This window comes from Artemia sp. Qi Xiang Cuo, chromosome 13 (genome assembly GCF_049724085.1).
Source record: "Artemia sp. Qi Xiang Cuo chromosome 13, ASM4972408v1, whole genome shotgun sequence".
NCBI classification, from domain to species: Eukaryota; Metazoa; Arthropoda; class Branchiopoda; order Anostraca; family Artemiidae; genus Artemia; species Artemia sp. Qi Xiang Cuo.
Genome location: NC_142806.1, coordinates 60,164,560 through 60,188,061, shown reverse-complemented (window position 1 = coordinate 60,188,061; position 23,502 = coordinate 60,164,560). Strand labels below are relative to the sequence as shown.

At 37.5% G+C, this 23,502-nt stretch overlaps 1 protein-coding gene and 1 long non-coding RNA gene across 3 annotated transcripts in view; one reads left to right on the top strand and one right to left on the bottom strand.

The window, feature by feature from the left end:
• The window catches only part of LOC148945493 (uncharacterized), a 175,803-nt gene that overhangs the window by 64,552 nt on the left and 87,749 nt on the right, over positions 1 to 23,502 (top strand). The window lies entirely within an intron of this gene.
• LOC148945494 (pancreatic triacylglycerol lipase-like) overlaps positions 1 to 23,502 on the bottom strand; it is a 97,665-nt gene that overhangs the window by 34,139 nt on the left and 40,024 nt on the right. For both annotated transcript variants that reach the window (XM_089099622.1, XM_089099621.1), the window contains exon 3: positions 13,024 to 13,272. In XM_089099622.1, coding sequence (XP_088955748.1) covers positions 13,024 to 13,272 — 249 coding nt within the window. The remainder of the gene's footprint in view (positions 1 to 13,023; positions 13,273 to 23,502) is intronic.

Sequence of the window (23,502 nt, the reverse complement as noted above, 5' to 3'; positions counted from 1 at the left end):
AAAAATCACATTTAATATTTTACAAATTCAAAATGAGAATGATAGAAATGTTAGTCGTGACTTTTATTATTAGAAAAATATTGTTTCTAGTAGCACTTTTGTCTTTGAACTAAATTTTTTGTGGACTTCGAAATTGTTCAACTTTTTTTTACGTATCTTAAAATGACATAAAATATGCTTACGGCTCAAACAACTGTACTCTATGCTTGCTCAGAGACACGATGCGGCTTTCCTACTGGTACTTTATGGCCGGTTTTACTGAATTTTTTATTCACTTAGAAATTATTCAACTTTTTTTACGTATCTTAAAATGACATAAAATATGCTTATGGCTCTAACAATTGTACTCTATATTTGCTCAGAGACACGATGCGGCTTTCCCACTGGTACTCTATGGTCGGTTATCGACACTACCTAGTTTATTTCATGTATTAAATCAGTATTTTTTACGCAGTGGAATGGTAAACACATAACTAATATCTATAAAAAAGTGAAGATGAAACATTTTAAGAAAATGTGTTCACATGATAGTGTTATTGTAGCATTGAATGCTGACAAGGAGAAGTATTTAAACTATGAAATAAGTACAAGTGGTAACACTATCGGAAACGCATGCTTGCATTGTCATGACAGTAAGGAATTTAATTTCTTTAGAGTAAAAAAAAAAATTCAGCTCTTATGATGGTGGATATGCGAGATTGAGATCTCCGGAGATGATTGCACTCAAAGAGATTGCCAACATAAAAATAATAGTTGATGAAGAGGGGCATCTTTTTGCTAGTGCTTGTGGTAACATGTTACCCAGTGTTAAACCATATCGTCAGCTTTCGGGTATTAGCAATCGACGGAAGATCAAAAGAAGAAAGGCCTACTCTTCTACTTGTCTACGTGCCGGAACTGTTACCTGTGTAAAAATAATGTGATACTAGACAGTGAAATTGCCAGAAAAATAAAAAGGGCATTGGCAGAAAATATCACTAAGGAATATAAAGATGAATCGATGAAAAACAAAGTGCCAGCAAAAGTTACTACCATTGGTCAAACAGTCAATGAACCAAATAATAGCAAAGATGAAATGCATATTGAACATGTGGATGACCCCCCAGTAAAAATGTGTTCACATGATAGTGTTATTGTAGCATTGAATGCTGACGAGGAGAAGTATTTGAACTATGAAACAAGTAAAAGTGGTAGCACTATCGGAAACGTCTTCGTGCGTCGTCATGACAGTAAGAAATTAAATTTCTTTGGGGTACCAAAACAATTCCATTGTACAAATGGTGGATATGTGAAAGTATCATTTCCAGAGAAGTTAGTACTCAAAGAGAATGCCAACATAAAAATAATAGTTGATGAAGAGAGGTATCTTCTTGCTAGTGCTATGGGTAACTTCCTACCTATTGGTAGAACCTATCGTCATCTTTTAGGCATTAGCATTCAAGAGAAAGCAAAGGGGAAAAGAAAGGCCTACTCTTCTACTAATATCATAAACCATATCTTGTCAATGTGCCGAAATTGTTACCTTTGTAAAAATAATGTTGTAATAGACAGTGAAATTGCCTGAAAAATAAAAAAGGCATTGGTAGAAAATATCACTAAGGAATATAAAGATGAATCGATGAAAAACAACGTGTCAGCAAGCCTTACTAACATTGATCATACAGTCATTGAACAAAATTATGCCAAAGAAAAAACGCTTGTCGAACCGGTCGTTGACACACCAACAATAATTGATTAAAGCTCCAAATGGAAAAATGATTACTCTAACAAATACAAGTTAAGAGAAGACTATAACTACAATGTCAAAAAAGAGCGTTGTGAACTATTTAATGAATCAGATTCAAAATGTCCAAATTTGCTCATTGATATTAATAATGTATAATTATGTATCTACCATATATTTATATTAATATCATATATGTCACTATTTCATTAAAAATATGTTATCTATAGCTTTGTTATATTCCCATAATTTCTAGGGTAAGCTAAGACAGACATTGAGAGAAGCAAACACCTGACCAAACACACAAGCAAAAAGAGTGAGAGAAACATACAAATACATAGATTCAGACATACAAACCGACAAGGACAGGCACTGGGACAAGCAAACACCTGCACAGACACACACACACAGACAAAGAGAGTGAGAAACACATACAAACATATAGATTCAGACATACAAACAGAGAAAGACATGCACTGGAATAAGCAAACACCCGCCCAAACACACAAGCAAAAAGAGTGAGAGAGATAAAAACACATATAATTATATAGATTCATACATACAAACCAACAATGACAGGCATGGAGATATATAAACACCCGCCCAGACAGATAAGCAAGGAGAGTGGGAGAGATAAAAACACATGCAAATATATAGATTCAAACATACAAACCGACAAAGACAGGCACTGGGAGAAACAAACATCCACCCACAAACATATGCAAGGAGAGTGGGAGAGACTAAAACACATGCAAATATATATTCAGACATACAAACCGACAAAGACAGGCACTGGGAGAAGCAAACACCCGCCCAGATACATAGGCCCAGAGAGTGAGAGAGACAAAAAAACATGCAAATATACATATTCAGACATACAAAGCAACAATCACAGGCATTGAGATAGGCAAACACCCGCCCAGACACATAAGCTGAGGAAGTGAGAGAGACAGAAACACATATAAATATATGGATTCTGACATGCAAACCATCAATGACAGGCATTGAGATAGGCAAAAACCCGCCAGGACACATAAGCAGAGGAAGTGAGAGAGAGAAAAATACATATAAATGTATGGACTCTGACATACAAACCGACAAAGACAGGCACTGAGATAAGCAAACACCCGCCCAGACACATAGGCCCAGAGAATAAGAGAGACAAAAACACATTCAAATATGTAGATTCAGACATACAAAGCAACAATGACAGGCATTGAGATAGGCAGACACCGCGCCCAGACACATAAGCAAAGAGAATGAGAGAGTCAAAAACACATAAATATATAGATTCTGACATACAAACCGACAAAGACAGGTACTGGGAGAAGCAAACTTCCGCCCAGACACATAGGCAAAGTGAGTGGGAGAGATAAAAACATATGCAAATATATAGAGTCAGACATACAAACCAACAATGACAGGCATTGAGATAGGTAAACACCCGACCAGACACATAAGCAGAGGAAGGGAGAGAGACAAAAACACATAAATATATTGATTCTGACATTTAAATCAACAATGAGAGGCATTGAGATAGGCAAACACCCACCCAGACACATAAGCAGAGGAAGTGAGAGAGACAAAACACATATAAATATATAAATTCTGAAATACAAACCGACAAAGACAGGCACTGAGATAAGCAAAAACCCGCCCAGACACATAGACCCAGAGAGTGAGAGAGACAAAAACACATGCAAATATATAGATTCAGACATACAAACCAACAATGATAGGCCTTGAGATAGGCAAACACCCGCTCAGACACATAAGCAAAGAGAGTGAGAGTGACAAAAACACATATAAATATATAGATTCTGACATACAAACCGACAAAGACAGGCACTGGGAGAAGCAAACATCCGCCCAGACACATAGGCAAGGAGAGTGGGAGAGATAAAAACACATGCAAATATATTGATTCAGACATGCAAACCGACATAGACAGGCACTGAGAAAAGCAAATACCCTCCCAGACACAAAGGCCCAGAGGGTGAGAGACACAAAAGCAGATGCAAATATATAGATTCAGACATACAAAGCAACAATAACAGGCATTGAGATAGGCAAACACCCGCCCAGACACATAAGCAGAGGAAGTGAGAGAGACAATAACACATACACATATATGGATTCTGACATGCAAACCAACAATGACAGGCATTGAGATAGGCAAACACCCGCCCCGACATATAAGCAGAGGAAGTGAGAGAGAGAAAAAATACATATAAATATATGGATTTCAGACATACAAACCGACAAAGACAGGCATTGAGATAAGAAAACATCCACCCAGACACATAGGCCCAGAGAGCGAGAGAGACAAAAACACATGCAAATATATAGATTCAGACATACAAAACAACAATGACAGGCATTGAGATAGGCAAACACCCCGCCCAGACATATAAGCAAAGAGAGTGAGAGAGTCAAAAACAAATAAATATATAGATTCTGACATACAAACCGACAAAGACAGGCACTGGGAGAAGCAAACTTCCGCCCAGACACTTAGGCAACGAGAGGGGGTAACACAGACTTTTTCATTTTCCTCTATATCTTTTCCTGGAATTCTATCTCGGTTAAGCAAATTGTGAAAATGTTCGGCCAATCTCTCTTTAGTTTTGTCCTTATCGGTAATTGCGGCCCCTGTCCTATTTTTAACTGGGCCAAGTCCGGATAAACTACTCCCTCTCAATTTGTTAACATGCCAGTACAATATTTTACTATTATGCCGTCTAGCTGCATTCTCCAGATCCTCGGCAATTTTATCCATGGCCTCCACTTCACACCTCCTTAGTTCATATTTTAATGCTTTCTCCACTTTCTTTACATTCCTTGTGTTTTTATATGATTTATCACTCAGATAATTCTTGTACAAGTCCTTTCTCCTTTCTATTAAACATAACGCTTTTTCACTAATATTATTATCTGCTGCAGTTCTAGCTTTCTTCTCTAATACGCCATCAGCAACTTCAGAAATTGTTTTCCTAAATTTATTGCAACCATCGTTTACATTATCAAATTTTAAACTCTGAAGTTTAGTATTCAACTGTTCCTGGAGAGTTTATATTAAATTCTCATCCTGGAGTCTACCAACATCAAAACTTCCCGAGAGGTAGTTACCCTTCCGAAATTTCAGCTTTAAATTAATCCTTAAAACTACTAGATGGTGATCTTTACTTTTAACATCAATAAGGGCACTCCTATATACCCTAGTATCTTGTATTGATCCTGCCAGTCTTCGGTTTACTATAACATAATCAATAAGGTTTACTGTCTTACCATTACGTGAGTACCATGTTAACTTATGAGCCATTTTATGACCAAACACCGTATTGGTTATATTATTAATACCTTCCCAGCCTAAACAAGACTTAACAGCTTCCTTATTCATCATGAGCCCTACTCTCTGTCTATGTACCCCATCCTTCCTGCCTGAGTAAACAAATTCTATATCACCTAATTTCATGCTTCCCACCTCTGGGATATGAGTTTCTGAAACTCCCAATAAATCCAGTTCGAATCGTCTGAATTTGTCAGTCAAAATGTCGATACGATAGTCATTTTTTAACGTCGTAACATTCTAAGTTCCAATTTTCATGTTCTTTAAATCATTGAAATTATTTTCGCCTCAGGAAAAGCAATGATCCCGGGTACCAGTTTAGGACGGGGATCACATATCTTCTCAATTCTACACCGAAATGCTTAAGCCAGCTTAGAAACGGACAGCAAGAAGTCCCTGGGACCTTCATGAATGGAGGCTTGGTGGAATCCTGGGCCCATCTTGGTCACAACATGATTTTCAGCACTTGGCGATGCTCTTCTATCAACAAGAGTCGAAATCCTGCATAGACAATCTCAAGCCTATTACCTCCGGCTCGTTATATATTCGTTCCTACAAATTTTATGCTACTATGGGGAGGCAGGCCCATAATAGATAAATTAGCTAGGAAGAGGTTTTTCAGCCCAAAGACGCCCGTCAAAACATACCAAGCCCATAAGAATTGTCCATTAGTCAGAATCCTGTGCGAATGCTGTGGCGTTTACTAGGCTATGATTTCCTCGAGGGGCACCACTCCTCAAGTGAGAATAGAGTTCCCTGCCGCAGTTGTCCGCCTATAGAGGATCCTCCTGTGATGGTGTTCTGCGTCACCATGCAATTTAATCCATTGCTGGGAGAAGGTTTGTAACTCACGGGACTTGTAGACAGACCAGTGGGCCCTTTTGAGTGTACATTCGAGGGGCCTTCTTCCTCCTGTACTACAGTCTGTAAACCAGTCTGTAATAACGGTTCACTTTTAATGGACCGGATGTAGTTTTAGGGACTACTGATATACAGCACATAAGACTCGTAACTTTTGATGGATAAACTTAATGAATTTTAAATTTTTACAGATTACCTAAGATTGTGCAGCCAAATCACGCCACTTTCTATCAGTGAGCAGGGTGTACTTGACTGCACTGGTCACTAACTACTTATATTAAGAATTGTTTATCTGCAGATTTCTTGTATGAATTTTACATTTTTACAGATTACCTAAGATTGTACAGCCAAATCACGCCACTTTCTATCAGCGAGCAAGATATACTTGGCTGCATTGGTCACTAACTACTTATATTAAAAATAGCGTCCCTGCAGATCTCTTGCATGAATTTTGCATTTTTACAGATTACCTAAGATTGTACAGCCAAAGCACGCCACTTTCAATCAGCGAGCAGGGTGTACTTGGCTGCACTGGTTCCCTGCCTTCGCTTAGAAATAATTTCTAAGGTTGTCATGACATATCAAAATTTTGATATCCTAGCAGTAACTATTTTTCTAGATCCTGATCTTCTAAGATCTGGCTAATCCTAAGTGACATTGGTTTTTCGAATGCAAAAATTCCTTTGTGACTTTTTCTATTTTGAAGTTTTGATCCTGCAAATTCACTAAACTTTGTGTAAGCAAAGCGACATAGCTATGCTTATATTAAGAATAGTGTCTCTGCAGATTTCTTGCAAGCAATAGGCAATAGGCAGAAGAGGGAGGGGGATACCTGCCGCAAGCGCCTTACATACTTACTCACCGGTACAAAGTCACTTTTGGATAACGACAAATAGGTGAACGGGTCCTGATACTCCCTCCTCTTACTGTATATTGTGTCAGAATTGGGCATGACAGAAAAACATATGTGGAATTTTCTCCACCAGTGTAACTAATTAAATTGGTGGTGTTGCATGTACTAACTGCAGCAAATGGTTCCGCTTTACTGGCAGTAAAGTTAAATGCTCCTAAGAACTAAGGAACACGTACCTGTGCCCTCTGTGCAAACAAAAAAATACTGCTACTGTTGCGTCTTCAAAAGTGACTGGAAAACCCGTTAAGACGACTACTTCAATTACTATTTAAGCATGATCCAGCGGACTTCCTCGCCCTCAAAAAGGTAGTATTTTCTCCAGATTGGCAGAAAATCCGATTACAATTACTAAACCCTTGTATCCTACTCTTGCCATTACGAACCTTGGTGATAGTAAAAAAAATCCGAGCTTGAAAACGTTTCACAACTCCCTAAAGAAGTCATATCAACACCAAATGATGCACAAACAGCACCCTCTTTGATTAGCTAGAATTAGCGCCATTATGGCTAGGACTGACCTGACTTTTTCTGATTAGCATTGAACATAGTATACACCACTTGGTAGGTTTGCTCAAATTGCATAAAGGTGTTTCCATATGTTCATTAGCCTATGTTAATGCAACGATATGTATTGGCTCTAAAAGTTCGTATAAACTATCAGCAATTTATTGTCTTGAAGTCGTTCAGTTAAATTGCTTTGTTCTGCTCAAAATATCACATGATTCGATGATTTGTAAACCAAATTCCTTAGAGGCAGTTCTTGGTGAACAGGTAAGACCCAGATTAGTTTTTGAACTTTAATCTTCGATATATATATATATATATATATATATATATATATATATATATATATATATATATATATATATATATATATATATATATATATATATATATATGTTGCATATATATATATATTGCTAGAAAAATTTGTCTACTAGAGTTTCAGTTACTACAATCACGAGCAGCTTCATACTCACAGTTTTTTACCTCGAACCGCGTGATAAAGAATTCATGCTAACACCAAAACCTGTACACAGCACTTAGTTTCATCGGCTAGAAATTGTGTCATTATGGCAATCATGGGCTTGACCATTCTCCGGTTAGCATGGAACATATTAAGCATCTTTTGTTATGTTTAGTCAAATTATATACGGGCATTTTTGTTCATCAACTTATGTTAGTACAGCAATTTGAGTTGGCTCCAAAGGTCAATAATCAAATAGTTCGTGGTAAGGAACTGTAAGTAAGGAGCGACCCGGCCCAATGGTAACCGAAACTCTAAAAAACGGAATTTTGATACCAATAGATACATCAAAAGAACAAGATTTTAATGCTGATTTCAAATATATAAGTTTCATCAAGTTTAGTCCTACTAAACAAAAGTTATGCGCCTGAGAAAATTTGGCTGATTTTCGAAAAAAGAGGAAAGACCCCCTAAAAGCTATAGAACCTTAATGAAAATCACACCATCATATTCAGCGTATCAGAGAACCCGACTGTAGAGGTTTCAAGCTCATATCTACAAAAATGTGGAATTCTAAAGTTTTTGCCAGAAGAAAGATCACGGATGCGTGTTTATTTGTTTTTTTTTGTTTTTTTTTGTTTCTGTTTTTTTTTCTTTTTCCCAGGGGTGATCGTATCGACCCAGTGGTCCTAGAATATCGTGGGTGGGCTCATTGGAACGGAAATTAAAAGTTCTAGTGCCCTTTTTAAGCGACCAAAAAAATGGAGTCCCTTCTAAACCAAAAAAACTAGGCCCCTTCCCACGCTAATTTTTTTCCCAAAGTCACCCGATCAAAATTTTTAGATATCCATTTTGTTCAGCATGGTCGAAAATATTATAACTATGTCTTTTAGGATGACTTACTCCCTCGAAGCCCCCAGGGGGAGGGCTGAAAGTTATGAACTTTACCCAATGTTAACATATAGTATTGGTTATTGGGAAGTATACAGACGTTTTCAGGGGGAATTTTTTCTGGTAGTGGGGGGGGGGTGGGGGTGGGTCAAGGGTTATATAGGAGGATCTTTTCATGAAGGAAGTTGTCATGGGGGAAGGGACATGGCTATGAAGGGGGCGCCGGATTTCCCATCATTATTTAAAACAAAAATCAGAAATTAAACATAAAAAAACAAGTTTTTCAACTGAAAGTAAGTAGCAACATCAAAACTTAAAACGAGCAAAAAAATATTAGCTATATGATTGGGTTCACATTCTAGTCAATGCCTCGCTCTTTAAGTCAAAGATTTTTTAGTACTTTCATAAGTGCTATTTATTCTAATTAATGGTCTTTGTGATTAAGGGGTCATTTTTAAAGAATTGGAACAAAATTTGAACTTTAGCTTAAAGAGCAAGGTATTGACTAGGGTTACGTAAGTTAATTTGTAAATTACGTCAGAACCAAATTTAGAGACAGCCATTTAGCAAAAGAAAAGTAAAATTTTTATGCAAATTTTGTTTATTTATTCAATGACGGTGAGCCAAAATAAAAGCTGCATTAACTAAAAAACGATCAGAAATTAAATAAAAAAAAACAAGTTTTTTAAACTGAAAGTAGGGAGCGACATTAAAACTTAAACCGAACACAAAATTATTCCGTATATGAAAGGGGCTGTCCCCTCCTCAACGCCTCGCTCTTTACGCAAAAGTTTGACTCTGTCTCAAAACTTTATTTTTTTAAACAATAAAAAAATTTATCGTAAAGAGAGAGGCGTTGAGGAGGGGACAGTCCCTTTCATATACGTAATAATTTCTGTTCGTTTTAAGTTTTAATGTCGCTCCTTACTTTCAGTTTAAAAAACTTGTTTTTTTTTATTGAATATATCATAGGATTGAACTTTTGATGAACAGAGTTGAACCACTTAATTATGAGTTGGCTCTAAAGGACAATAACATATCATAGGATTGAACCTTTGATTAACAGAATTAATCGCAGTATATTCTAAGCGTACGAATTAGTTTTTGAAAATGTCCGAAATTTTATACCAAATCAATGGAAATATAACTCACCATCTGAAACCGAATCATATTTCACGCCTCTAAGATATATATTTTTGAGAAAATGATTTAAAAATAAACGCAAGATGTCTTTTAGATATATTAAATAAAAAACAAGTTTTTTTTAATTGAAAGTAAAGAGCGACATTAAAAATTAAAACGAATAGGAATTATTCCGTATATGAAAGGGGCTCTCCTCTTCTCAACGCCTCGCCTTTTACGCTAAAGTTTTATTGTTTTAAAAAGTAGAGTTGTGACAAAAAGACAAACCTTAGCGTAAAGAGTGAGGCGTTGAGGAGGGGACAGCCCCTTTCATATACGGAATAATTTCTGTTCGTTGTAAGTTTTAATGTTGCTCCTTACTTTCGATCAAAAAAACTTTTTTCTTATTTAATTTCGGAATATTTTTGAATTAATGCAGCTTTTGATTTTGGTTCACCGTACATGAATAATTAAAACAAAATTTGCATATTAATTTTGCTTTTTATGTGCTAAATGACTTTCTCAAAATTTTGTTCGGACGATTTTGAGAAAAAAAAGGGTGGAGGAGGGGACCTAGTTGCCCTCCAATTTTTGGTTACTTAAAAAGGGCACTAGAACTTTAATTTTATTTACGAACATTTTTAGTAGTAATAAATATATGTATCTTACGAATTAACTTACGTAACGAACTTCAATATTCGTATATTTTTACTATGTATATTAGGGAGTTAACCCCCTTGTCAATACCTCGCTCTTTATAATAAAATTCGAATTTTGTTCCAATTTTTTAAGAACGACCCCTTAATCACAAAAGCTGTTTAATTAGAATATAAGGGGTGAACCCCCTCATGCACGTAATAATTTCTCTTCATTTTAAGTTTTGATGTTGCTCCTTACTTTCAGTTGAAAAAACTTCTTTTTTTTATTCAATTTCTGATCATTTTTTAAATAATGCTGGTAAATCCGGTGCTTCCTTCATGACAATGTCCCTTCCCAATAAAAACTTCCTCCATAAAAATATCCTCCCACGTAACCCCGACCAGCCCCCCCCCCCCCCCAAATTACCAGAAAAAATACCTCCTGAAAACGTCTGTATACTTCCCAATAACCAGTACTATATGTGAACATTGGGAAAAATTCATAACTTGCAGCCCTTCCCCCGGGGACTGTGGGGGATTAGGTCACCCTCAAGCACATAGTTATTATATTTTTTTACCAAGCTGAACAAAATACCCATCTCAAAATTTTGGTCGGGTGATTTTGGTAAAAAATCAGCGTAGGAGGGGACCTAGTTGCCCTCCATTTTTTTGGTCACATAAAAAATGCACTAGAACTTTTAATTTCTGTTCGAATGAGCCCTTCCGCGATATCCTAAGACCACTGGGTTGACACAATCACCCCTTGGAAAAAATATAACCAACAACAAATAAACAGGCATCCGTGATCTTTCTTCTGGCAAAAAAATTCCACATTTCTGCAGATAAGAGCTTGAAACCTCTACAGTCGGGTTCTCTGATACGCTGAATCTGAAGGTGCGCTTTTCATTAAGGTTCTATGACGTTTAAGGGGTGTTTCCCCCTTTTTCTTAAAATAAAACAAATTTTCTCATAATTTTTTTTGTGGGTCAGACTAAACTTAATGAAACTCATATATTTGAAATCAGCACAAAAGTATGATTCTTTTGATGAATCTATTGGTATCAAAATTCCGTTTTTTAGAGTTTCGTTTGCTATTGAGCAGGGTCGCTCCCTACTTACAGTTCCTTACCACAAACTGTTTGATTATAACCACAGACACATTAAACACTTACAACTATTCGCATTCGAAAAGGTATATAACCATTTATTGAAGTTGTACAGTCAAAAATTAAGTTCAGCTCCAAATATCACAGAATCGCTTTTCCAGTTAGTGGGATTACTTATCACCCTCTCTTATTAAAAACGTTATATTCTTTTAATCCTTCGTAATCAAAAGAATATACCCTAAAAACAAGCAATGTTATTCTTGTTAGACTAGTAATTTACCTTTAATTTAGATTTAAAAGTAAAAAAAAAAAATTGAGTTTTACATCAGTTTTGATTACAGTAGGCATATATTCTATTTCAACGACTCGACGGCATTCCTAGGTTTTTTGTATAGTTCACCTGCTTTTGCTTTTTTTTCATCCCCACCCCTCAAAAAGTTTGAAATATTAATTCGTATTGGATATTATTTTCTTTTAGGAATAGTAATTTAATTTTAATTTTTAGTTGGACTGCAAGAAGAGGTTACGTATCAAACTTGATTATACTATGAATTTTATTTTAACTGGTCGGAGTTATTCCTAGAATCTTCATATAATTCTCCTATTTTTAAGTTTATCAATATTCCCCCCCCCCATTGTCAAGAAAATGTGGAGTAATAGCTCCTGTTATGCTACTATTTCTGTTAGGAAAAGTAATTTATCCTTAATTTTTAGTTGAAAAGCAAGATAATGCTCCAAACCAAGCTTGATTGCAGTATGGATTTTTAATCGGTCAGGGATACTTTTAAATTTTATCTATAATTTACTTGTTTTCCTTTTTTTCAAATCCCCCTCCAGAAAAAACGTGGAACAGTACTTCCTGCTCGGTACTATACCTGTTAGGAATAGTAATTCATCTTAGATTTTGTGTTGGAAGGCAAAATTCAAGCTCGAATACAGGATGCATCTTATTTCAACTGGATTTTATCCACTCATTTCAGTCCCTGGAATGAGAGCCTATCCCCAGTTTCTGAAAAACTAGTGTCCCATTATGGCAGTTTATCAAAGTGGGACAGCTTTTCATTTCTCGTCAGAGCAGATTAACCAGCAAAAAGGTCGGCGTGCTGTTTATACTGAATTATCAAAAACGATCTATGAGTAAATTATATATTCTCTTGAACGCGTTTTATTTCTTGTAAATGCAAACTAATTAAGTTTATTTTCTCTCTAACACTTATTAGAGCAAATATTATCATTTTTTGCTGATTTGGAAAGCTGATTAAGAAATACCGATGCATTGATATATAACATCCTGCGCTTCTAATTTCTGATGAATATTGTGTGCTTTCTTTTTAGATGGTCAATCAATTCTTACAGAAAATGGCAGAAAGCAGGAAACTAATCTCTCTAGGTCAAGTCAGAGATCTCTTCCAAACCATCTTTCAAGGATGGGAAGATACTAAAATATATGTACCAGTGATCCTTGGAAGCATTCCAGATTTCAAATGAGCACCAGTGCTCCCAGCTACATGAGCACCAAGGCTTGACCCAATCACGTGGATGTCCTTGATTTCTGTACCGTATTCAATCAGGACATCAAGAAAATCTGCTACTGTCTGACCAACGTTTACTATTTGATAAGCAGAGGAGAAGTAGTCAATAGAAGAAGCGTCTATGCTCCAGTCTACGCTTATGACATTGAAGTCACCTTGTATCAAGAATGCTAGAACACAATAATCAATCTGTTAAAATAAATAAACCCTAGAACAGGAGTACAAACTTGAAAAGTTTTTATATTCTTAATGAAATAACTAATTAAATGTTTAACTAAATTTGGAGTTTATTATAATACCATATTAAATAAGGATAATTGTGAATTTTCATTTATACTTCAAAAAAACTACTAGAACAACTAAGCTCTTAATCATTTCTTATCAGTATACGTGACTGTTAATTCACAAAAAAACCGGCGGGAAAAGGAATTTTCCTATATTTTTAAATGAAGATTTTTTAAAGTAGAAATTCCCAAAATCTAGGGGGGCAATTTAGCTTACTTCGATTTTATCGATATAAATTCTGTTAGTTTCTTTTCAAACTCTGTGGGGTGTAATAAATTCCCCTCTCAAATTGGCACCCCTGAGATCAAGCTCATTACAGTTTCTTTTCTGGACACATTTAATCTAATTTCAGCTTCATTAGTGTTTGACTAAATTATTTAGGATTTTCATTCTTTTTCTACGAGTTTTTTTCCAAATGGTGTGCCATTTTTTTTCCATGAAGTATACAGTTAAAAGCTATATAAAAATTAACAATTTTTCCTCAGGGGTCAAACACTATTGCAAGACTGTGAGCCATGGATTGGTCACTTCGTGAACATTCCAGTTCGGGGTCATGGATGTAGGGCCGCTGAAAGTACAGATATAAAACATAAATTGTAAACCAGAGTAGAATTTTTCATTTATTTATTTGGATCTGCATTAGAAGGGGAATAAGAACATAACTTTTAGCTTGTTGGGGTGCAATTTTCCCTCCTGTTTCAGCAATTTATTGAACAAATCTAAAAAATATTATAGGCTTAAAGTCTCTTCAGGTGAGTATGCATTTTCATCTGATTAAACACTTTTCGAAAATGACACAACCACCAGAAATTTAAATATTTGAGACTGTTAATAAAGGAACAAAATTTATTTCAAATGAAAGCAAAGAATGCCACTTTACTAAACTTAATGACTATATTATGCATTGAGAATCCGCATAAAAGCCAACTCCTTTTGTGCATCTTTTGATATCAAAATTCCGTTTTTTTGGAGTTTGGTTACTATTGAGCCGATTCGCTTCTTACTTACGTCTACAGAACTACGAGCCGTGGTTCAGTTTACTAGACTTTAGCCATTGCTAAAAACCATGATTCACAATTATAAATATTCAATTTCGTTGTGTCAGTCTAGGATTTCTATGTTTTAAAACCTGCATACTACTACTACTAACAACTCACAACAGCACCAAGCCGTCTGAGGCCAACAAAAAAGAGATGAAAAAAACCTTCATATCCAGGGAATTTTGAGAGATGAAAAAAATAGTGATGGCATTTTTTCATTTAGAGTAAAACACATATCACGATATTAATACGGGGCTCTAATAGATACAAACTTTTCCTAAAAAAAAATATTCAAGATGCTACTAGTTAAATTGATTTGAAAATGCAGAATAATGAAATTAAGGCATTAACATGACCTTGAATAGCAAATTTCAAATATTAAAAAAAAACAATGAAATTTTAGTTCATTAAAATGAAGCATAAATATAAAAAAAAGTAGAAGTCCTAATTAAGACAGAGAAACAATTTTTTTCGAAGAAAAACAATGTCTTGCCCGTGCTACAATGGAGAACTTTTACTACAGCTCTAGTCCTTTTTTATTCAAGGCGCTCTAGCGCCCTCCCCCCGAGACCTTCTTATTATTAAGTATTTTCTCGTTTTTTTTACACTTTTCCTGTGAACTGATAATCTTTTTGTCATTCACACAATTACCATGTTACGATGTTACCATAAACTATTTGATCATGGGTAATATTGATCATGGGCACGATCACGGACAATATGCAATATATATGGAATATTTTTGGGCTGGACTACTTATGTTCTTAAGCTTTCAGTAAAAGAGATTCAGTCAGCTGAATGAGGCTTTCAGTAAGCTAGCTGGTGCTCCCTAGGGATCTAAAATCAGGGTAGTGGCTTGTTAATCTCGAGTAGAAAGCTATCTTATACTACGAACAGCACACCAAATATGGGCATAGAAGACTGACAGCACACCACAAAAGGGCATCGAATTCCTAGGGAGAAAGATTGCGTAATCGGTCAATGACCTCTTTTTCCAAGGTCGATTTATTTGATGTTTCTACGTGTAATAACTCAGGAACGAAGGTTGCACATGCGCATTGAATTCTAACGGGAACAATGTTATTGATCTAGGACTCGAGGGGGAAGTGAATTTCCGAGAACTTGATTGCGTAATCGATCGTGAATGTCATGGGATCCAGAAATAGTATTTGTTGTTGTTGCTCTCGAGCCAAATGTTATGACTTCCCCGGAAACAGTTAGATCACGTGTTTCCTTCTCAGCCAATCAGCGAGTCGGATACATCCTCCTTCTCAGCCAATCAGAGGGCTGGTTACATATAGTTTCACCGTTACATAACAATTCGCCCTTGAGATTTCGTATATAACGGACATGCAATGTGATTAAATTATCAGAAAGTATTTTGACACCGTGTAAACAACTAAAATGGATAATATTGATGAATTAGAAGCCTTGGCAACTACAATTTACCATGTAAGTTCCGTTTTATTTTCAAAATTATTTTCCTTGGACATCCTCCAGTATGTTCAGCTAAAACATAAATATATTCCTTTACCCCAAACCCCCCCCCCAAACCATACAAACATCATTATACTCACTACTAAAACATAAAATATATTCTTTTTACCATAACCCCATCCCCCATTGTTTTACAATCCAAAATTCTAGCAAAAAGAAATAATTTTCTTTAGTTAAATTTATGCAATTTCAAGTGTCTATATACTAGCTAAAAGCGACCATTGACTTCCGTCACTGTTGTTATTAACCTAACCTGGTTTTGACATAATGCTCTACGCGAGGTTAAAATTAGCTCTCACACCTTTTCCTATGTGTTTCCGACCGCGGCATCCACATTCAAAACTCCCTGTTTCTCCGTAAAAATTAAATAAATACAATATTTTATTTTACCCTAAAACCCAAACCCCCCCCCCCCTCACTGTTTTACAAAAAAATTCTCGCAAAAAGAAATAATTATCATTTCGTTAAATTTATGCAATTTTAAGTGTTCTATATCCTAGCTAAAAGAGACCACTGACTTCAGTCACTGTTGTTATTAACCCGCTCTGGTTTGACACAATGCTCTCCGGCGCGAGGCCTATAATTAGCTGTCACCCTTTTCCCTCTGTGTTTACGAACGCAGTAGCCAAAGTCAAAAGGAACTGTTTCTCCGTCAAAATTAAAACACTTTGAGGCAATTGTAATAATTAGGCGCAGACGCAATGTGCTATTTCGGAGAAGAGAAACAGATTATTTTCAAGCTTTCTTTCAAGTATAAAGTTTCTTTTATATTCCCGGGAGGGGAGCGTGAATCCAGGATTTTTTTCTGGGGAGGGGGTTAGCAATTTTAATAGTGACAAAATAGAAAAGATAATTGTTTCTTACCTTAATTGCTTCTTCGTCATTTAGTGATTTTAGATATAACATTTGAATAAAATGTAGTAAGATATGCATTTCGCTTGAATAAAACACATGATTAACTCAATGAGAGGGTAGACTTAGGGTTGGTTAATTTTCCTAAATTTAGGGGGAGAGAATATGGGTTTTTTGCTTTACTAAAATGCGATAGTTTTCTAAACAAAATTGTAGTTAATAACTTTCTTTCTGTAAAAAAGGGGCAAATTATTTAGATACTAATTTTTTCTCTTCTTTTTAAGGCCAATTATGAAGAATGCGTGCCCCCTCCTTCCAAGAAAGCCAGAGATGACGAGACAACCACCATACAGTCCTGCCAAAAACCGAAAAGAGAATAGGCGGCTTCTTATAATATGGTGAACCCTGCCGGCTCATCTATGCAAGATCGTGAAATAGCCGGTCCAGTCGTGCAAGAACATAGCGACACCACCCCGTCCATCTTCCAGCACACACGACCTGGTCCTTTGAGTGCACAAGTCCAGAGGGATTATGCAAATATAAGCATTTTTTCCTACCTTTCTATTTCTTCCAATTTTTAGTCTTTTTCAATCCCAATATAAACTTATATCTGTGAGATATTAAGCTCATATTACATATCTAAATGTATTTTTTTTTTTGCAAAGTTACCACTCTTTTCTAATCTTTGCTATCACTTCGATATTTCATAAGTGAATATTTTTAGGTAATTTCTATTAATAATCACTGCCTTTGAAACTCAAAATGCTATTTTTTCTAATCTTTGTTATTTTCTATGCATTCCCCCTATCTCTTCGCCGCTATCTCATAAGCGAATATTTTTCATGGGTAATTTCTAGTCAATTAATGCTCACCATTTGAAACTCAAAATCCCCTATTTTTCACAATTGATTATCACAAAGTTTTAAGAGAAGGAACTGAGTGAGATTATTCACATTTATCTATTTGTCACATATGGATCCCGTAATTTACGCAAGGATATTTTAAAATAGCCTTCAATCTTACAAACCCTTGCCAATATTTTAGTGATGGGGAAACATTGTTGACAATATACTGAGTTAACGGTTTACAGCATTTAATTGTACTGTTTTCTCGTCTGAAGTTCGGTCTTGGAACTCGAAACACTGAATTGGAAATTGGAACATTAGAGTTCACCGAACCTGTAGAACGGACTTAAAGAGAAACTTGGACTTATGCAGTCTAAGCGAATATTTCAACTTTTTTGGGACATTATGTAAATGGCCGGGAGCCGCGGAGACGGTAAGGCCGGAGAGTGGCGGGGGGGCAAGGTTAGGGGCGTACCGGGGGAGGCGCCACGAGTCCGGGACCTGCCACAGGGCAGTGCCACGAGTCAGGGACGCGTTGGAGGACGCACCGCGGGTCAGGGAAGCACCACGGGCCCGAGAAGCATCGCGGGAAGCGAGACGGAGCCCGAGAAGTGCCACAGGGATGCAATGTGGCTCCGACACGCGCCACGGATGGTCTGGAAAGCGCTGTGGGGCAAGGTTAGGGAAGCGCCACGGGGGTGCACTGTGGGAAAGTACCGCGAAAAAAAAAAAATTTGAACACTTTGAAAATAAACGAACAAATTTTTGCCTTCTATGTCATATCTTAGATTACCATCAGTTGAATTAACCAAATGTTACTAAGCAATAATAATCCAAATTTTAACACTAGGGATGATTTGAACACTTTGAAAATAAGCTATTTTTTCATCGATAGATTGTCCTGGTTCCATACTCTCCATCTCCCCCTGCTCGTCAGTTGGAGAAGGAGAAGAAGATGCACATGTGGAGCTCCCCAACAATTCACTATGGGATGATTTACATCAAATTCCAGATAATATTGACGAGTTTATAACTAATTATTTTAATGTGGATAATAGCGCAGTTGAAAAGGGGGACTTACCTTTGCTAAGTCCGAATACTTTGCAGCTTTTAGAGGATTTTACCGGGGAATTAACTGGGAACCCTCAAACCTCCTATACCCTCACGACTCCACTTCGAACAACTGAAGTGGAGCATTCGCCAGATATTATTGAACAACTTGGAGGAGGGGATAATATACAAGAGGGGGAGGAGGGTACAACTCTCCCTGACTTTCAGCTGTCCAACAGAATTTTAAATAATATAGTTGTTTTCACTGCGACGTTTGGGGATCCTTTTAATACACTTATGGGGGGAAAATTTGTTTATGACCCTGTAGAAATTGTGCATGCATATGTAGACAAAATTCGTGCACTTCTGGAGAATCAAATTCAGGTGTGGGGGGGTAGGGAGTCAATGAAGGTTTCCATTGTTTTAAAAGTGTTCTATTTGAATGAGGGGAAAAGCGAGGTTTACTATCATTTTATACATTCCGAGATGCGTTTGGTTTATTCAAATTTGGAAAATTTTGAGGGTGCCTTCGTGGATTGGGTAGATCAAATTATAACGCATCTCGAGAACTTTAATGAAAATGGTAGTGGCTCTCTAGTTCTTTTTGTTGAAAATTTAAGCGTAAATATTTGTAAATTTAAGAAAGATTTTATTTTAAGAGGGGTTGGGGAAAGGGCAGTAGTTTTGAAATATAATCCAGATCTAGAAGGTTGTCAAGGTGTCCAGCGGATTTGTTTTGAAACAGATCAAAAGTGTTTCCGATATGCTTACCTCATATCGGCCTTTGAGCCTCTAGCTCGGGACGCCACTAAGACGAATTTAGACAATTGGGCTATACATGGGAAGGAAGGGTCCGATTTCCCAGTTGTAGATTTTTCTTGCGTAGAGGGGAAATACCCAGTAACGCTTCAATCCATTGATATTTTTGAAAGGGCTAATGCCCACTTAAATATTGGCGTTACTGTGGTACAATACGAAACTGAATTTGAAGATGGGGTTCGTTCTAAAAAGAAGGGGGTGGTCTTCCCCGTAAGTGGTACCTCGGTTGATTTGGTTAAACACTGAATTTGGTTGTTATACATGCCACCTAGTCAACCGAACGCACTCGGTCAAGTTAATCCTCTCACTGACCTTCGGAGAGTTCTGGGGGGGGGGCAGCAGCCTGGGGTATGTTTCTACTGTCCTACATGCCTCTCTTGATTTTCGACTGAACTAAAGTTGCGGGATCATGTGAAGCATTGTAGACGCCATGGCTACCAGACATTGGAAACGGTTTCAGGGGATAAGGCCATTCTACGATTTAAAAATTTTCAAAACACCCTTCTCCAGTGCAACAAAATATCTTTGGACTGTGAAGCTAAACTGGTGGAGATGAACGACCCCCAATATCCAAACCGAGTCAAAGAACATCTGGCTATTGCAGTGTCCTACGCCCACGCGCAAAGAGATAGTTCTAACACCATGCGGTTGTTAGAAATAGTTGAAACATTGGATGAGCGGGACGAGTGCATGGTCAAGGCACTGACTAAACTGATTGGCACGGCTAATGGTGCTATTTCTCGTTTGAGAAATACCCATTATCCAATGGTGTTGTCTGCAGAGGATCGTCTCGCGATTAAAAATCAAAAAATATGTTGGGTTTGTAAGGGAGAGTTTGCAGAGGGGGATAAGGGGACTAAAGGGAAAAGAGGGGGGAGGGGGAAAGTCAGAGACCATAATCCCTTGTGGCAGGAAATATCCTCGGGGGGTAGTAATTTTAGGGGGATTGCGCATCACTCGTGTAATTTATATGTTAGCCAGCAGTTTTTTATCCCTGTTTTTAGTCAGAATTCTAATGATGACTTAAAATTTATATTACCGGCACTGGCACGTATGCACAGGGAGGGAGGGGGAGTAGATTGTCCAGGGGTAAATAGTTCTTTTACCTACAACATTATTCCCAAATCGGCCGAGAAGTTGTTGCTTCTTGAGCTGAAATGGCAGGCAGTGGATAATGGGCGTATGTGCTGGAATAAAATCAGGTTTTTAGATTCTTTTAGTTTTTTTCCCAAGGCAGTGAGCCAATTGATTCAAGTGCAAAAAAGCGACAATTTTGATAGCTTTCCCTTGCTTAAACAGCACTTTCCAGACAGTGAAATGTATGACCTGTTGACCTGCAAAGGTATATACGCATACGATTATTATTGCTCTGTTGCTCGATTAAGTGAGGTGAAACTACCTCCAATTGAAGCTTTTCACAATTCACTGACCAACAGTGAATGCGCAGCCAAGGAGTATGAGTTTGCCAAGAAGGTGTGGTCCAAGGGGGATTGTAAAAATGGGGGGAAGTATTGTAGACTGGACATGGCCAGTGACCTTTTAGCTCTGTTGGATATAGTCTGTAAGAACACAGACCAGATCTATTCAGAATTCGGGTTAGATATAGGTTATTATTTTTCTACACCCCATTTAGTAATGGATTTAATTTTGAAAATTAGCAGGGAGGAAATAGGTCTAATCACCGACGTAGATCAGCACCTTTTTGTAGAGCGTTCAATGAGGGGAGGGTATGTTTTTCATGGGGACCGCGTCTTATCAACCGATCTGAGCGGACAAAGCACCGGTGCTAAGTCAAATGCAGTGTTCTTGGACATGAACTCATTGTACCCCTCGGCAATGTCTCACTACTCTTTGCCGTGTGGGGACTATCAATGGCTTGAGAATCCTTGTGAGTTCCCCGACATTACCACCGTCGAGGACAATGGGCCACAAGGATGGTTCTTTGAAGTTGACGGTCACATTCTGCTGGCACTTCACGACTCAGTCAAAGATTTTGTCTTTCCCTGTATCAATCGGCCAGTGAGCAGGGACTCTCTGAGCCCCTACAATCGTTCATTGGTTGAGGATATGGGGATGCACTGGACTCCCTCCAAACAGAAACTGATTGCTGATTAGGACCCTCAGGAGAATATAGTTGTTCACCATGTGCTTTTGCACTGGATGGTGAGCAATGGCTTCAAGATCACCAAAATACACATGGTCCTTCAGTTCAATCAGCGACCCTACTTGAAAACGTTTATCGACACCTTTGTCGATAAACGCTCTAAGGCAAATTCAAAGGTGGAGAAGGAAATGTATAAGCTTATCCTAAATTCAGCGTTTGGCAAAATGTGTGAAAGCGTTCGTAATAGATCTCGCTGCCACGTCGTGACTGACCCTCTAGAGTGTGCACGAATTATTGCCGACCCCAATTTTACTTCGTTCACAAGCATAGAGACTGGCATGGTTCTTCTACACAGACGAAAGCGAAATGTAGTACTGAACAAGAATATTGCAGGAGGTAGTTCAGTACTCGAAATTTCAAAGAAGCTTGTGTTGTCATTCTTTTACAATGTGTGCAAGGTGCACTGGCCACGGGAGGGGGAGGTTCAAGTTTACTATGGTGATACAGATTCTCTGCTGTTAAAGGTAAATGGGACTGAAGATTTATTGGGTGATTTAGAAAAGGGGGTGCACATCAGCTCGCGGATGGATTTCACCAACTGGAATCCATCCCTCTGCCCCGAGTTGGTGAAACGTCAAGCCCCTAACCAACTATTAAAATTAAAATCAGAGACGGGGAGTGATTTGATATCCAGGGGGGTGTTCCCGGGTCCCAAAGTTTATTGCGTTGAAACTCATAGTGGGGAAGAAAAGAAGGCGTATAAAGGGGTGCCTACACATTTTGTAAAGAGCAATTTCAACATGAGACTGTGTATAAAGTAGCCTAGTGCCGAGAGCACAAGTGCTTGCAATTCGCTCTCTACAGTATAGAAATTATACTGTGAGAGTAGAAAAGAATGCAATGTCATGTATATCCGACAAGGTCTATGTGCTCAAGAATGGTGTGAGTGTTCTACCCCACGGTCACTACCGTATTTCATACCGAGTTGAATGCATTGACTATTGCAATCAACTTGGTCTGGATAAATTAACCTTATCTGAACTAACCACTCAACCCTTCACTACCTTAACTCAACCTCATCTAACCCAACCTCAACTAACCTGCAGTGACGACAACTATTGTTTTTCCATCGCGGTTCCCGGGGGGAGGGGGCCTTTCCCGCGGCCGCCCAGGGGGGGTGGGGGGTCCCCCCCGCGGACGGCCGGCCTTCGGCCCCTCGGTCCCCGGGGGGAGGGGGGAACCCACCTATAAATTCACCGTAATCAAGTTCAACTGTGCTACTAGTTCCCGTGTGTGTATTTTCTGTTGTACAAAAAGTGTTATTGTATAGAAAAGTGTTTAAAGACAAAAAGTGTTGTACAGAAAAGTGTTTTTCTATTGTACATAAAGTGTTGTACATAAAAGTGTTTAAAGACAAAAAGTACTTATTAATATAGTGATATCGTTGTTCATGTTGAACAAAGAGTTTTCATTTTGACCATGAAATCTTGTCAATTGTTCTTGTTGAACAAGTGTTATTATTTTTATCGTTGTTCATGTTGACTGCAAATATTTTCATGCAGTGCTAAAATAAATGCTGGCATGAAATATTGTTTTTTTGTTGTTCTTGAATAGATAGATCTATGGGGAAATTATTGCTACTTATTCATAGAGCACATATGAATTACAGTTAGTTGCAGTCCTACTGTTGTCCCCAACAGCAGCATGTATCAATTTAAAACACCCTTCAGATCGTTTCTGTGTGGTCCCTCAATGTCGGGGAAAACAATACTTTTAGCTAGAATAATTCAAAATTGCGAAAAAATGTTTTTTGAAAAGCCAAAAAAAATCTACTATTACTATAGTATTTGGCAGGAGTCCTATGATAAAATAAAAGCTATTGCCACAACCATACCAATACAATTCATA